The 15,630-nt window shown below is 36.7% G+C and overlaps 1 protein-coding gene across 1 annotated transcript in view; it reads left to right on the top strand.

Moving 5' to 3' along the window:
- Positions 1-8,042: 8,042 nt before the first annotated feature.
- LOC136035560 (uncharacterized) overlaps positions 8,043-15,630 on the top strand; it is a 100,751-nt gene continuing 93,163 nt past the window's right edge. Inside the window, exon 1 of the mRNA XM_065717430.1 lies at positions 8,043-8,339. Coding sequence (XP_065573502.1) covers positions 8,190-8,339 — 150 coding nt within the window. The 5' untranslated portion in view covers positions 8,043-8,189. The remainder of the gene's footprint in view (positions 8,340-15,630) is intronic.

The raw sequence follows: 15,630 nt of genomic DNA, 5'->3' as shown, positions 1-15,630 counted from the left end.
ATATTTGACCACTGTCGTCACTGTAGCTTCCAATATTCTAATTTTGGTTTGAAGACTTATCTTTCTGTTCTTCAAAACTTTTTTTTTAACTATGAAAAAATACCCTGATCATTGGCTATTCTACTTCTATCATCCCTTCTCCTCCCACCGTCTTTACTAACAACACTATCAGGTAAATGAATCTGTCCACCTCATCAATCATTTTGTAACCCAGCCTCACCTTCTCATCTTCACTTATTCCTAGTCTTAGTGACTTGGTCTTCTTAACATTTATTTTCAATCCTTTTATAGCACTCTGAACTTACGAAACCTCATTCACTTACAAAGCTCATTCATTTTGCTCATAATTTCATCTAGAATACTTAACTCATCAGCATACTTTAAGTCCAGGAGAGTTTTTTCCCCCATTTTAATCCGGGGTCTCTCATTGCCTTTCTTGTGCTTCTCATGGCAAAATCCATCAAAATGATTCATATAAAGGGGAATACAAAAAAAAACCTGCATAATTCCTGATTTAATACTAAACCAGCTGCTAACCTCGTTTGCGACCTTAAACAAAGCATTTTTATTCTCATACTAGCTGTTGGGGTGGCGCTTCGCGCCACCCCAACACCTAGTTGGTGGGGCGCTTCGCGTCCCCCAAGCCCCCCCCCGCGCACGTAAGTCGTTACGCGCCATATAAGTTACGTGCCATTGTAGTTGTGTCCCTGTCTCCCACCTGTGAATAGAGATAGATATATACATATATATATATATATCTATATATATAAAAATAAGTTGTCTGTCTGTCTGTGGATGGATCAGGTGACGTCATGTTTCGGCTGACGTCATGAAATTAGTTGCCGTCATTTTTGCTTTGAAGGTGACGTCATTCAAGTTATATAAGACATATGTTCGCCGTCATGTTTCGGCTGACGTCATGAAATTAGCTGCCATCATTTTTGCTTTGAAGGCGTGACGTCATTCAAGTTATATAAGACGTATGTTCGCGTAGAATTCTATTAATGCTTAAGTTTATAATGACTGATGAAGATGCTCAAAGAGTCTATGCCAGAAAACTTGCTGCTGATAGAGAAAGTCAGAAAAGAAAGCGTGCCGAGGAACTACCAGAGCAACGCGAAAGCAGACTTGCTGCTAAAAGAGAAAGTGAAAAAAGAAAGCATGCCGAGGAACTACCAGAGCAACGCAGAAGCAGACTTGCTGCTAAAAGAGAATGTGAAAAAAGAAGGCGGGCCGAGGAATTACAAGAACAGCAAGAAATCAGGCTTGCTGCTGATAGAGAAAGTAAGAAAAGAAAGCGTGCCGAGGAATTACAAGAACAGCAAGAAATCAGGCTTGCTGCTGATAGAGAAAGTAAGAAAAGAAAGCGTGCCGAGGAATCAGAGCAATCTGAAAGTTATCGCCTGGCATTCAGGTACAACCCAGTCGATGATTATAGCTTGAGTAGATGTGTTCAAATCGGGACAATGTCTAAAATTTGTCCCTATTGCAAGGCCTTGAAATTCAATGGTGAAACAATGGGAATGTGTTGCGCCTCAGGAAAAGTTAAACTTCCTCTATTGGCTGCACCACCAGAGCCATTGAAGACTTTCCTTACTGGAACTACGTCAGAATCTAAGCGTTTTTTGTCAAAAATCAGACAATACAACTCATGTTTCCAAATGACGTCGTTTGGAGCCCAAATCGAAAATCCAGATCAATTTATGTCTACTTTCAAAGTAAAAGGGCAAATTTATCATAAAGCAGGGTCCCTTCTACCATTCTTAGGCGAGAATCATAAATTTTTACAATTGTACTTCATCAGTGATAGAAATTCTGAATTGAATGCACGTTGCGAAATTTCTCCCAACGTTGAAAGGACAATCGTTTCCCAATTGCAACATCTTTTCCACGAAAATAATAATTTAGTGCGTCTGTTCAAAACAGCCATCGATTTGATGCCTACTGATACTCATAAAATTGCTATTTCCGCTGACAAAACGCCTCCTGGCCAACATGTGCGTAGATACAATGCTCCGACTATCGACGAAGTGGCAATCGTTATGGTCGGTGATCAGTTTTTACCTCGAGATATTATTCTACATAAGCGAAACGCTCAGTTGTTAAGAATTGCTGAAACTCATCGATGCTACGATGCCCTACAATATCCTATCATTTTTTGGGATGGAGCCGACGGCTATCACTTTAATATTAAATTGATGAATCCAGCCACTAACAAAGAAATGAATAAGAAATGCAGTGCAATGCATTATTATTCCTATAGACTAATGATTCGGCAGGATGAAGAAAATTATATTTTAAAATGCCGTGAATTGTTTCACCAATTTGTCGTGGATATGTATGCTAAAATTGAATCAGAACGTTTGCTATATATCCGCCTGAATCAGACCAAGCTCCGCTCTGAACAATACATTCATTTGCGAGATGCAGTTATAAATGACGGTAATACCACAAACGTTGGAAGATTAACAATTTTACCTTCGTCATATGCTGGCAGTCCCCGTCATATGCATGAATATGCTCAAGATGCTATTGCGTATGTTCGTCTCTATGGTCGTCCAGATTTATTTCTTACATTTACATGTAATCAATCTTGGGACGAGATACTGCAGCTTTTACTTCAAGGACAATCGGCGGTTCATAGGCATGACATTACGGCACGTGTCTTCCGGCAAAAGTTGAAATCACTGATAAACTACCTTGTAAAACATGAAGTGTTTGGGTCAGTGCGATGCTGGATGTACTCAGTGGAATGGCAAAAACGAGGTTTGCCACACGCACATATACTAATCTGGCTACATAAAAAAATTACTTCAAACGAAATTGATGATGTGATTTCCGCTGAAATACCTGATAAAAATGTCGATAAGGGGTTACATGATATTATTGTAAAAAATATGATACATGGACCTTGCGGTGCACTGAACGATAATTCACCATGCATGGCCAAAGGAAGGTGCACAAAGCAATATCCTCGACTTTTAGTACCCAAAACAATTACTGGCAATGATGGTTACCCACAATATAGAAGAAGATCTACTGAAGATGGCGGTAAAACAGCAATAATAAAGAAGCGTAACGGTACCACCATCGAAGTAGATAACCAGTGGGTTGTTCCATATTCCCCTTTATTATCAAAAACTTTTAATGCACATATAAACGTTGAATACTGTAACTCCGTAAAGGCAATAAAATATATATGTAAATACGTCAACAAAGGCAGTGACATGGCAGTTTTTGGCTTGCAGTCCGAAATCAAAGATTTCGATGAAATCGTAGAATATCAGGCTGGAAGATACATAAGCAGTAATGAAGCTGTTTGGCGAATTCTTTCATTTCCGATACATGAACGTAGTCCAGCTGTTGTTCACTTAGCGGTACATTTACAGAATGGTCAACGTGTTTATTTCACGGAAACCAACGTGCAACAAAGAGTCCTGAATCCACCGGATACAACATTAACAGCTTTTTTTTCGCTTTGCAAAAATGATTCTTTTGCGAAAAAACTGCTGTATACTGAAGTGCCTTCGTATTACACGTGGAATACTAAAAATAAAGTATTTGAACGTCGAAAACAGGGTAAGTCAGTCGACGGCCAACCTACCATCTTCAAAGATACCACGATAGGAAGACTCTACACCGTTCACCCCAATCAACATGAATGCTTCTTTCTACGCCTGCTTTTGGTGAATGTACCCGGTCCGACATCCTTTGAGTATTTGAGGATTGTAAATGGTACTATACATGACACTTACCGTAGTGCATGCCAAGCTCTGAATTTATTGGAGAATGACCAACACTGGGATAACTGCATCAATGACGCGTGCGAAACGTCAACCCCAAGTCAAATTCGTGCATTGTTTGGCATCATTTTAACAACTTGCTCTCCATCAGCTCCTACAGATTTATGGGAAAAATATAAGTAAAAAATGTCCGAAGATATACTTCATCGAAAACAGTTAGAGACGTCAGACATGACTTTTGATTTTACACCAGAAATTTATAACTACACTTTAGTTGTTATAGAAGATATTTGCATAAGTATGGCAAACAAACCTCTTCAGGGTTTGGGAATGCCTTCACCTAACCGTATCGCTGCTGTTTCGACATGTGTAGAATTGGATCGTGAACAAAGTTACAGTACGAGTGATCTATTGTCGTATGTACAAAATAACATTTCCAAGTTAACGTCGGAACAAAAAGACATTTATGATACGATAATGCATTGTGTCGATAACAACGTTGGAGAAATTTTCTTTTTGGATTCGCCAGGAGGTACTGGTAAAACGTTTGTGATAAAACTGATTCTGGCATCAATTCGATCTAAAAATGATATAGCGTTGGCAATTGCGTCGTCCGGAATAGCCGCAACATTGCTGCCTGGTGGAAGAACTGCTCATTCCGCTCTGAAATTGCCTCTGAACTTGCATTCTACAGAAACTCCCACGTGCAATATTTCCAAATCATCTGGGATGGGTAAAGTATTGCAGCAATGCAAACTTATTATTTGGGATGAGTGCACAATGGCACACAAAAAATCGCTCGAGGCTCTGGATCAATGCTTGAAAGATTTAAGAGGGAATTCGAAACCCTTTGGCAGCACATTAATATTGCTTGCAGGAGATTTCAGGCAAACATTACCTATAATACCTAGATCAACTCCTGCAGACGAAATGAATGCTTGCCTGAAAAATTCTAATTTATGGGCACACGTAAAAACATTAAAATTAACTACAAATATGCGTGTCCGATTGCAAAACGATGACTCTGGTCAAACATTTTCAGATCAATTGCTAGCAATGGGAAACGGAAAGCTCCCAGTAGACTCAATTTCAGGACGTATACAACTACCTGCTGATTTCTGTAATTTAGTGACGTCCAAAAATGAATTGATTGAAAATATATTTCCGAATATTCTAAAAAATTATAAAAATAATAAATGGCTAAGTGAAAGAGCGATGCTCGCACCCAAAAATATAGACGTCCACGAAATCAACAATATTGTTTTGACCAAGATTCAAGACCAGGCAGTCCTTTACAAGTCAGTCGACACAGTTTTGGAACCAAATGAAGCGGTTAATTATCCATCTGAATTTTTAAATTCCATAGATCTTTCAGGGTTTCCACCACACGTGCTACAACTAAAAATAGGCGTACCAATAATATTGTTACGTAACATAAACCCACCAAAGCTTTGCAATGGCACTCGACTTGCCGTAAAAAAAACAATGGAAAACCTAATAGAGGCCACAATCCTGACAGGGCCTTTTGAGGGTGAGGCTGTTCTTATTCCTCGCATTCCCATGATTCCAACAGATCTGCCTTTTCAATTTAAAAGATTGCAATTCCCAATTCGATTAGCATTTGCAATCACCATTAACAAAGCTCAAGGTCAATCATTAGAAAAATGTGGTATTGATCTTAATACTGATTGTTTTTCCCATGGACAATTGTACGTTGCATGTTCGAGGGTCGGTAAACCTGACAATCTATTTATATGCAGCGAGAATTGGACAGCGAAGAATGTTGTATATTCGCAAGTTTTACGCAGTTAATTTGTATTTCGGAACCAAATGAAGCGGTTAATTATCCATCTGAATTTTTAAATTCCATAGATCCTTCAGGGTGTCCACCACACCTGCTACAACTAAAAATAGGCGTACCAATAATACTTTTAAGAAATATCAACCCACCAAAGCTTTGCAATGGCACGCGACTTGCCGTAAAAAAAAAAAACAATGGAAAACCTAATAGATGCCACAATCTTGACAGGGCCTTATGAGGGTGAGGCTGTTCTTATTCCTCGCATTCCCATGATTCCAACGGATCTGCTTTTTCAATTTAAAAGATTGCAATTCCCAATTCGATTAGCATTTGCAACCACCATCAACAAAGCTCAAGGGCAATCACTAGAAAAATGCGGTATAGATCTTAATACAGATTGCTTTACCAATGTACAATTGTATGTTGCATCTTTGAGGGTCGGTAAACCTGACAATCTATTTATACGCACAGACAATGGGACAGCGAAGACTGTTGTATATTCACAAGTTTTACGTAGTTAATTTGTATTGTATCTATCTATCTATCTATCTATATAAAAACGAGTTGTGTGTATGCATGTTTGTTTGTTTGTAAAAAGAGCGTTTGCATATGACGTCATTATTAGTACATACGGCTTTGTATATGGACAGACAATGGGAAAGCCAAGAATGTTGTATATTCGCAATTTTTACGTAGTTTGAAACACATATATAAATCTATCTATATTCACAGGTGGGACACAGGGACACAACTACAATGGCGCGTAACTAATATGGCGCGTAACGACTTACGCGCGCGGGGGGGCTTGGGGGGGCGCGAAGCGCCCCACCAACTAGGTGTTGGGGTGGCGCGAAGCGCCACCCCAACAGCTAGTATATATATATATATATATATATATATATATATATATATATATATATATATATATATATATATGTTTTTAACTACGTAAAACATGCGAATATACAACATTCTTCGCTGTCCCATTGTCTGTGCATATAAATAGATTGTCAGGTTTACTGACTCTTGAACATGCAACATATAATTGTCCATGGGAAAAACAATCCGTATTCAGATCTATGCCTCATTATTCTAATGATGTGTCCCTGTGTCCCGGTCGTCATTTATATTCCCTGTGTCCCGGTCGTCATTTGTGTCCCGGTGTCCCAGTTTGTAATTTCTCTTTGAGTGTCCCGGTCGTCATTTATATTCCCTGTGTCCCGGTGTCCCGGTCGTCATTTGTGTCCCGGTGTCCCGGTCTTTAATTTCTATTCGAACAATCTCTGTATCCCGGTCGTCATTTATATATCCCGCCTGTGCCCCCGATGTCCCCGTTGTAGTTGTGTCCCTGTGTCCCGGTCGTCATTTATATTCCCTCAGTCCCGGTCGTGATTTGTGTCCGGGTGTCCCAGTCTGTAATTACTCTTTGAGGTTCCCGGTCGTCATTCGTGTCCCGGTATGTAATTTCATCAGTTGACAAACATGACGTCAGTCGACAAACAACTTCATGACGCATACAGCTCAATCCTTATAATGACGTCAGTCGACAAACATGACGTCAGTCGACACACAAACATGACGTCACTCGACACACACACACACACACACAGACAACTTATTTTTATATATAAAGATATAGTACTAATCACTTTAATGTGTATGTCTGGTATACCATACAAGGATAAAACCTTTGCTAAAGCTCCTCTATCAATAAGATCTAACATTTGCTCATAACCTATGAAAGTGAGAAGCGTTGATGTTTGACAACTCAGGCAATTCTGAACTATAGAACCTAAGAGTGAAAATTCGGTCGATACATCCTTGACCTTTTCTAAAACCGTACTGTTCTTTTCTTAAAACTTTATCTACATTATCTTTCAGTCTAAAAAAGTATCATATTACGAAGCATTTTTCTATCTATAGAGACCAGACTAATGCCAGACTTTTTATCACTTTTATTATACAGTAATTAAGGTTTTCCTGAAATCGCTAGGTATTTCACCTTTTTTAGAAATCATATTTATAATCTGCAGTAACTTATTTCTAACCTCAGAGCTGCCATATCTAAGAAACTCACTTCCCACATTATCAGCATCTGGGGAATTATTATTTTTCAATCTTTTTAGTACTATCACTAATTCTTCCTCAAAACATATCTTCCTTCACATCCAAGGTATCACAAACTTTTCCATTTTCCTCTATATCTTTTCCTGCAACCCTATCTTGGTTTATAGCTTATTCTCAAAGTGTTCTGCCCATTGTTAATACTATGAAGATACCGACGTTAATTAATCAGCCTTGCTGATGTTTTTTTTTATGTTGCTCAAACACAACATTGATGTACTCAAGTCTATCATTGTAAACTGCCGTAGTTAAAGAGTGCGAAGGAAATTTAGGAAAGCACTCTTTATGAATTAGTCTATAGGTAGCGTTGAAAATCAACTGTGTAGAAAACAATATCCAACCTTATTGTTTTACTTGCATAGAATATTTTAGTAGTCTGGTCGCTTTGAACAAAGAGCTGGAATAAATGTATAGTTCTATTTAAAATTTGTGTTAGATTGGCCTTTGGGAAATTATATAGGGAGCCTGTGTTAAACACCAAATATTTGCAAATAATCTTCTGGAAGGCCTTCTTGTAAATCATGGTAGTTAAGTTTACACAGAAGGCTAAAATGCATTGGATACTGATTATCTTGCCTGCTTGTTTCATTAATCGAATTTATGCTCTACCAAAGATGTCAAATTCTGGTTTGTGCATTAAAGATCCTCTACCAGTTTCGTGTTCACACCAGGTATGATTTCTGAAATGCTTAGATTTTCTTGTTTTGTTCCTCCAGCTAAATCAGTAATGTTGCTTAAGTTCATATGTAGGTCTAGGCTATCATAGACTAACATTAAGGTATGAGCACATAAAGACCCAACTACACTTTGATAACTTGTTGCCTGATTGGTATCAGTTTATTAGGCTACTAACATTCTGGAAACCATTTTATAGCTTTCACTAAAATTGCTTAGGCATTATGACTTACTTTGAATTAGATTGGCCAGTATGATAATGTTAGGCCAATGTTGAATCTCCTTTAGAGAATGGTGCTAGGGGTGAGCAGCCTACTTTATCAAGTTTGGTAATATCCAAGGTCTGCTTCCATTCCACATTTGGAATAGAATAGGCTAGCCTAGGCTATATATCATTCTTAAATGAAGATTACTTCAATATACAACCATATCCCACCCCCAGTGGGCAAAATGTATAGCCTAGGTTATTTAAAGTCTGTATAGCCTAGGCTAGTCTATTTTCAATAGTGCAACTTTTCTTCATAGGCTATTAAATTAACAGTAAACAAACAGCAGAGAGAAAATTTATTATATGTCTAGATCAGTGGCCAGTGTTTACCCTCTTCCCTTCCCCATGGAAAATCTTCCCTGGAAAACACCTCCTCCCCATGGCTGGCTGATGTCTAACCACTTTTGGCTTATAAAAAAAGGAATTGAATTCTCAATTTCTGATCTAATGAGCATCCTTCAAAATTTCTGCAACCATGAGGTGGAGATGTAGATGAGGAAGGATCAGTCCCCCTCCTGTACATAATGAATTCTTCTCATTCTGGGGTTTTTTGTTACCCACCCTTTGCTTTCATAATAGCATTTAATCTTTTGATGCATTTTTTAAAGTTTCAATGGAATGCTAGTTTAGCTGCTTTTCACTATCTTGGAAAAGGGTTAGGTTAGAAAAATGAAACTTTCAGTAATGAATCCTGGGCCAACAACATGCTTTATGAAGTTATTGCCAAGCTTCTGTGTTAACCCTTTTCTGATTTCTGAGTCTTAGAAATTTGCCTACCTGACAGGTAAGCAAATTTTGCCCATCTATTGGTGTTTTGACAAAACAAAATTTTAGCTTAACTTTGAATTAATAGTTACTTTTTTCTGCCTTTAGTTCTGAAAATGGAACTCCTGTTATTTGAGTAAAGTTTTAAGCCATACCAATGTTTTTTTTAAAAATTTAGGAAATATTTTTGCATATCTTTAAAGCCTTATAAATTGAGATTGAGCAAAGTTGTGAAGCTGAAAACAATTCTGTTGTCCAAGGACATTCCTTAGCCTGTTGAATCATCCCTGAAAGTTTCATTTTCCTAACCTTACCCCTTTCCAAGATTGTGAAAAGCAGCTAAACTAGAATTTTACCCCACCTCCAACCCCCTTCTCAACTCTCTTTTAGAACTAATTCTGTGTTTGTCTGATGGCTCAATGAGAGCTGGGATGTTTTGGCATTAAAATGCATCTTTTGAGGTGTCTCCCTCCCTCCTAAACTACAAAACAATAAGAGAACTCCATTTTAGAAGTTTAAGTTCCTTTTTATGTTTTGTGCTAAACTAGAATTTTATCAAAGCTTCTTTTGTACCCCCCTCCCCCCAAAAAAAACTGGTTACAGACTTGGGGATTGTACATCAATTTCCACCTCCAACCCCCTTCTCATCTCTCTTACTAATTCTGTGTTTGTCTGATGAATCAATGAAAGCTGGGTTTAAGTTTAAGTGCCTTTTTAAGTTTTGTGATTTATCCATTGCTTACAGATAGTATTTGTTATTGGGAGACATGCAGCCATTTTTGAGGGAGAGTTTTCTACAGTGATTGTCTAGAGAAGTTTTCAGTGGGAGTAAATTTTTGGGAATAGTGAAGTAAAAGTAATTCTTACTTCATAATATGCATAATAACTGTAGCTAATACCTTGTTCATGCAGCTTTGCTATACTTTTCTTAACTATAAGTGTTTTAAAGTACACCCAGAAGTGTTTCCTTCTGGAGATAGAAGTACTAAATTGGTAAAATTCTAAGTTAAAGACCTCTTGCGCAATTGTGCATTTTTTTCAAAATCCTTGGGGGGGGGGCAAAGTTTGGCCCAATTTTCCCAAATCAAGTGAAAATGACCGGAAAAATTGAAAAATGAGTAATATATTACCATACAAGCAAAGATATACTATTACAAGCAAAGAAAACTGACTTGTTTCTCAGGATACTTGAACTGTACAGGTTTATCTTAATTTTGGCAAGATTTTTTGCAGAAACTAAATTCTAGCTGGGGGCAAACTGAGGTCTGGGGCAGACTTGGGTCTTGAGGGGGCAGTTGCCCCTCTGCCCCATAGCAAATTATGTCCCTGTTCTTGTAATCTTGAAAAGTAGTTGGGTTAAGTGAAAAACATTTTCAGGGATGCATCCAGAATCTTAATAATCTCATGATAGACGTTCTGAAACACCTACCTCGTCTCCTCCCAGAAATTACTGACCTTAAAGTATTTTTTTTTGTGTTATAAAAGTGAAACCTTATAAAATAGATCTTTTGCACAAGTAAGGCACTAAAAAATGTGTTGTGAGCCTCATACCTTTGCTCTATCTCAGTTTATGAAACTTTAAAGATCTGTAAATCTTATATTTTTTTTAATTTGAAACAAAGAGACACCCTCATATGGCTTAAGATCCTGCTGTAATAACAGGAGCTAAAGTTTTGAAAAACTAAATCAAATTAAAAACAGATTGAAAACTCAAATTAATGTAAAATTTTTCAACGGAATTCAGATAGACATACACATTTCATGGATTTAATATTCTCAGCTTTATAAGTAGTAAATCTTCCCAGGGTACTTTTTTCAGGACACCAAGAAACCCAAAACAATTACCTTATCTTTTATCTGATTTTTGCAGTTTCAATATCACTGAACATATTAGTTATCAGATTTTTCGTATTTCAAAAATATGCCAGTTTCATTTATATCAGATCTAACTAAAATCCTGCAATGCAATTTATTTTCTTACATGGTTTAAAGGTTTCTATCTAGAATACCCTTTCTTAGGTAAGTGGTTGTGTCATGGGCCTACAATAGTCACAATTCACAACATAATTTTCTTGGCAAAGCTGAATAATTTAGAGATTAAAAGGGTAAATATTTATATTAACAGAGTATTCAGATAGCTAAGAAACAAAATTACTTCTAGAATCAGAATTTCATCCTGAATCCAAATATGACATTCATTCCTGTTGCAAATTCAGTTTTAACTTATCTTTTCTAACTTTACCAAAATATATAGTCCATATTATACATTTCTCATGTATTTATTGATTTTCGATTTTGTTACTGTCAGTTCAGTTTACGGGTAAGCTGATTTTAACCAGATTGACGCTACCACGGATATATAAGCTATGGTTCTAGACATTAACTCCGCGGAAAGTACCCCCCCTCCGTGAAAATGCCCACGGTAATTTAATTTCTGATTGTTTTTAGATAATACCGGGAAATCCATCTCTCCGTGAAGAAATCCGGTACTATATGAAAGGAGTTGCCTCCTCGTCAAGACCTCGCTCTTTACGCTAAGGTTTTTTTTTATAATATTAAAACAAGGCTTATTTACCTCCCCCCCCCCTATGTGCAAGTACATAGCCAAAATGCACAACATTTGCTTCTTGAATGCTATAACACAATACACTTGGCAATAAATATCATATACATTTTTGAACGGCTAAAAAATAAATATATTGAGGAGGTATTTAAAGCCAATTTCAATATCCTGTGCAGAAGATAGCAAGACTGAGTAGGAAGAGCTGGATTGGTACTGGTCATCCTATATGCCTTTAGCTTTTGGAAACAGGCAGCTTGAGTACTGTTAGCCCATTCAGTTCTTTACTTATATTTTAATTCCGTTTTCATGCTATTATATTTATTACCAATTTCCTGGTAACCAGAAGGGAAATAATCGTTCCAATTGGTTGAAAACAAAAATACCACGGATATATAAGCTATGGTTCTAGGCATTAACTCCGCTGAAAGTACCCCCCCCCCCTCCGTGAAAATGCCCACGGTAATTTAATTTCTGATTGTTTTTAGATAATACCGGGAAATCCATCTCTCCGTGAAGAAATCCGGTACTATATGAAAGGAGTTGCCTCCTCGTCAAGACCTCGCTCTTTACGCTAAGGTTTTTTTTTATAATATTAAAACAAGGCTTATTTACCTCCCCCCCTCCTATGTGCAAGTACATAGCCAAAATGCACAACATGTGCTTCTTGAATGCTTTAACACAATACACTTGGCAATAAATATCACATACATTTTTGAACGGCTAAAAAATAAATATATTGAGGAGGTGTTTAAAGCCAATTTCAATATCCTGTGCAGAAGATAGCAAGACTGAGTAGGAAGAGCCGGATTGATACTGGCCATCCTATATGCCTTTAGCTTTTGGAAACAGGCAGCTTGAGTACTGTTAGCCCATTCAGTTCTTAACTTATATTTTAATTCCATTTTCATGCTATTATATTTATTACCAATTTCCTGGTCACCAGAAGGGAAATAATCGTTCCCAATTGGTTGAAAACAAAAATAATAAAGGCCATTAACACATGAAAAAAAAGTGAACGCGTGGGAGAAAAATTCTGTTAATTTATATTGAAACTAAATTGATGATGACACATCAACCTGTTAGAAAACGTGTTAGAAGCCAAAAACTCCATTTTCAATTCAAGATTGTGAGTAGAAGAAGAAATTCAGGTTGCAATTTTGTTCACTGGGCCTGCAATTTTTTTTTTCAAATTAAATACAAAGTGTAACCTTGTTCAAATTATATTATCTTAAATTACAGCATTATGGTACATAAAGGACAGGCCAAGGCTGAATATGGGGGCAAGTGCCCCAGGTGGCATGCCTGTGAGGCAGCAAAACAAGTTAAAATTCTCATATTCATGGAGAAAAATTGTAATATATACAGTATTAATAGTGAAACAAGGGGTAGCATCTTTTAAATTTGCCTCCCCCCCAAGAAAAAACCTAATTCCAGCTCTGGGATAGGCCAACACAGAAAATTCCAAATGTTATTAGATTTACAGCATAGTGAATTCCCTGAGTACTTTCTTTCTTACTTTCAAAAAGATTTATGCTTCTTCCAAAAATAACCGTAAAATCAGATATTTGTGGAAATGTCTATTAAACTGAATTACAAGTACTGGCATTTTTAAAGAAAAATTAATATCAGATAGACTGTATTACAATAACAAAGCCAATTTACAAAAAAAGTTTTTATGTTAATTGTGGTAAAAAGAAATTTTCTTTTAAGTTAATGGGCTTCGTTAGTTGCCTTCAACCCTATCATAAATTAAATAAAAAAACTAGTTTTTTTTAACTGAAAGTAAGGAGCGACATTAAAACTTAAAACGAACAGAAATTACTCCGTATATGAAATGGGTTGTCCCCTCCGCATTCCCTCGCTCTTTACGCTAAAGTTTTTAATTGTTTTAAAAAGTATAATTGTGGCAAAGAGTCAAACTTTAGCGTAAAGAGCGAGGGATTGCGGAGGGGAAAACCCATTTCATATACGGAGTAATCTCTATTCGTTTTAAGTTTTAATGTCGCTCCTTACTTTCAGTTAAAAAAACTAGTTTTTTTAATTTAATTTCCGAACGTTTTTGAATTAATGCATGTTTGATTTTGGCTCTCCGTACATAAATTATTAAAATGAAATTTTCATATTAATTCTTTTTTTGGCTAAATGGCTTTCTCTTAGTTTTGATCAGACGATTTTGAGAAATAAGGGGCGGGGAAGGAGGCCTAGTTGCCCTCCAATTTTTCGGTTACTTAAAAAGGCAACTAGAACTTTTAATTTTTAACGAACGTTTTATTAATAAAAATTATACGTAACTTTAGAATTAACTTACGTAACAAACTTTTATATTTAAATATTTTTGATTATATATATGAGGGGGTTGGTCCCCTCGCTAATACCTCGCTCTTCACACTAAATCTTGTTTTGTCCCAATTCTTTAAGAATGACCCCTGAATCAGAAAGGCCGTAGAATAAATAGTTGAAATTACTAAAAATAATTTAGTATAAAGAGCGAAGTATTTATCTCCTGCTAAATACCTCGCTCTTTATGCCAAAGTATTTTTAGAACCCTTCATATGCGTAATATTCTCTGTTCGTTTTAAGTTTTAATGCTACTCCTTACTTTCAGTTGAAAAAACTTTTCCATGTTTACATGTTCATCGATTTTTTTTAATAGTAATGCTAGAAAATCCTGCGCCCTTTTCATTGAATTTCTCTTCCCCCATGAAATATTTCTCCAAGGAAAGATCCTCCCACATAGCCCCCTCCCCTCAACCCCACGCCCAAACCAAAAAAATCCCCCTGAAAACGTCGGTACATTTCCCAATAACCATTACTGTATGTAAACATTGGTCAAAGTTCGTAACTTGCAGCCCCTCCCCCAGGGACTGTGGGGGAGTAAGTCATCCCCAAAGACATAGTTATTATGGTTTTTGACTATGCGGAACAAAATGGCTATCTCAAAATTTTGATCCGTTGACTTTGGGGGAAAAATGAGTGTTGGATTGGTGCCTTCCACTTTTTTTGGTCACTTAAAAAGGGCGCTAGAACTTTTAATTTCCGTTAGAATGAGCCCTCTTGCAACACTCTAGGACCACTTGGTCGATACGATGACCCCTGGGGAAAAAAAACACAAACAAACAAATAAACACGCACCCGTGATCTGTCTTCTGGCAAAATTTACCAAATTTCACATTTTTGTAGATTGGACTTTGAAATTTTTTCTATAGGGTTCTCTGATACGCTGAATCCTATGACTTTTAGGGGGTGTTTCCTCCTATTTACCAAAATAAGGCAAATTTTCTCAGGCTCGTAACTTTTGATGACAATGACTAAATTTGATGAAAATTATATATTTAAAATCAGCATAAAAATCCGATTCTTTTGATATATCTTTTAGCATCGAAGTTGCGTTTTTTAGAGTTTCGTTTACTATTGAGCCGGGTCGCTCCTTACTACAGTTCGTTACAACGAACTGTTTGATACTCTATGGTTGTAAATAGACAATTTACCTTTTGACTTATTAAAATAAGCTTAAAGAAAATTTCTTTTATCTAAATTAACATACATACCTTTTTTTTGTAAATTAACCTTTTTTATTGCAACGAAACCTATCTGATATTAATTCATTTTAATAATCCGAAAGCTAACTTGTCTATTTACAACCATAGAGTATTTATGATAGGGTTGAAGGCAAATAACGAAATAGTGACTT

The sequence above is a fragment of the Artemia franciscana genome, chromosome 14 (assembly GCF_032884065.1).
Source record: "Artemia franciscana chromosome 14, ASM3288406v1, whole genome shotgun sequence".
NCBI classification, from domain to species: Eukaryota; Metazoa; Arthropoda; class Branchiopoda; order Anostraca; family Artemiidae; genus Artemia; species Artemia franciscana.
This window is presented reverse-complemented; position numbering and strand designations above follow the sequence as displayed.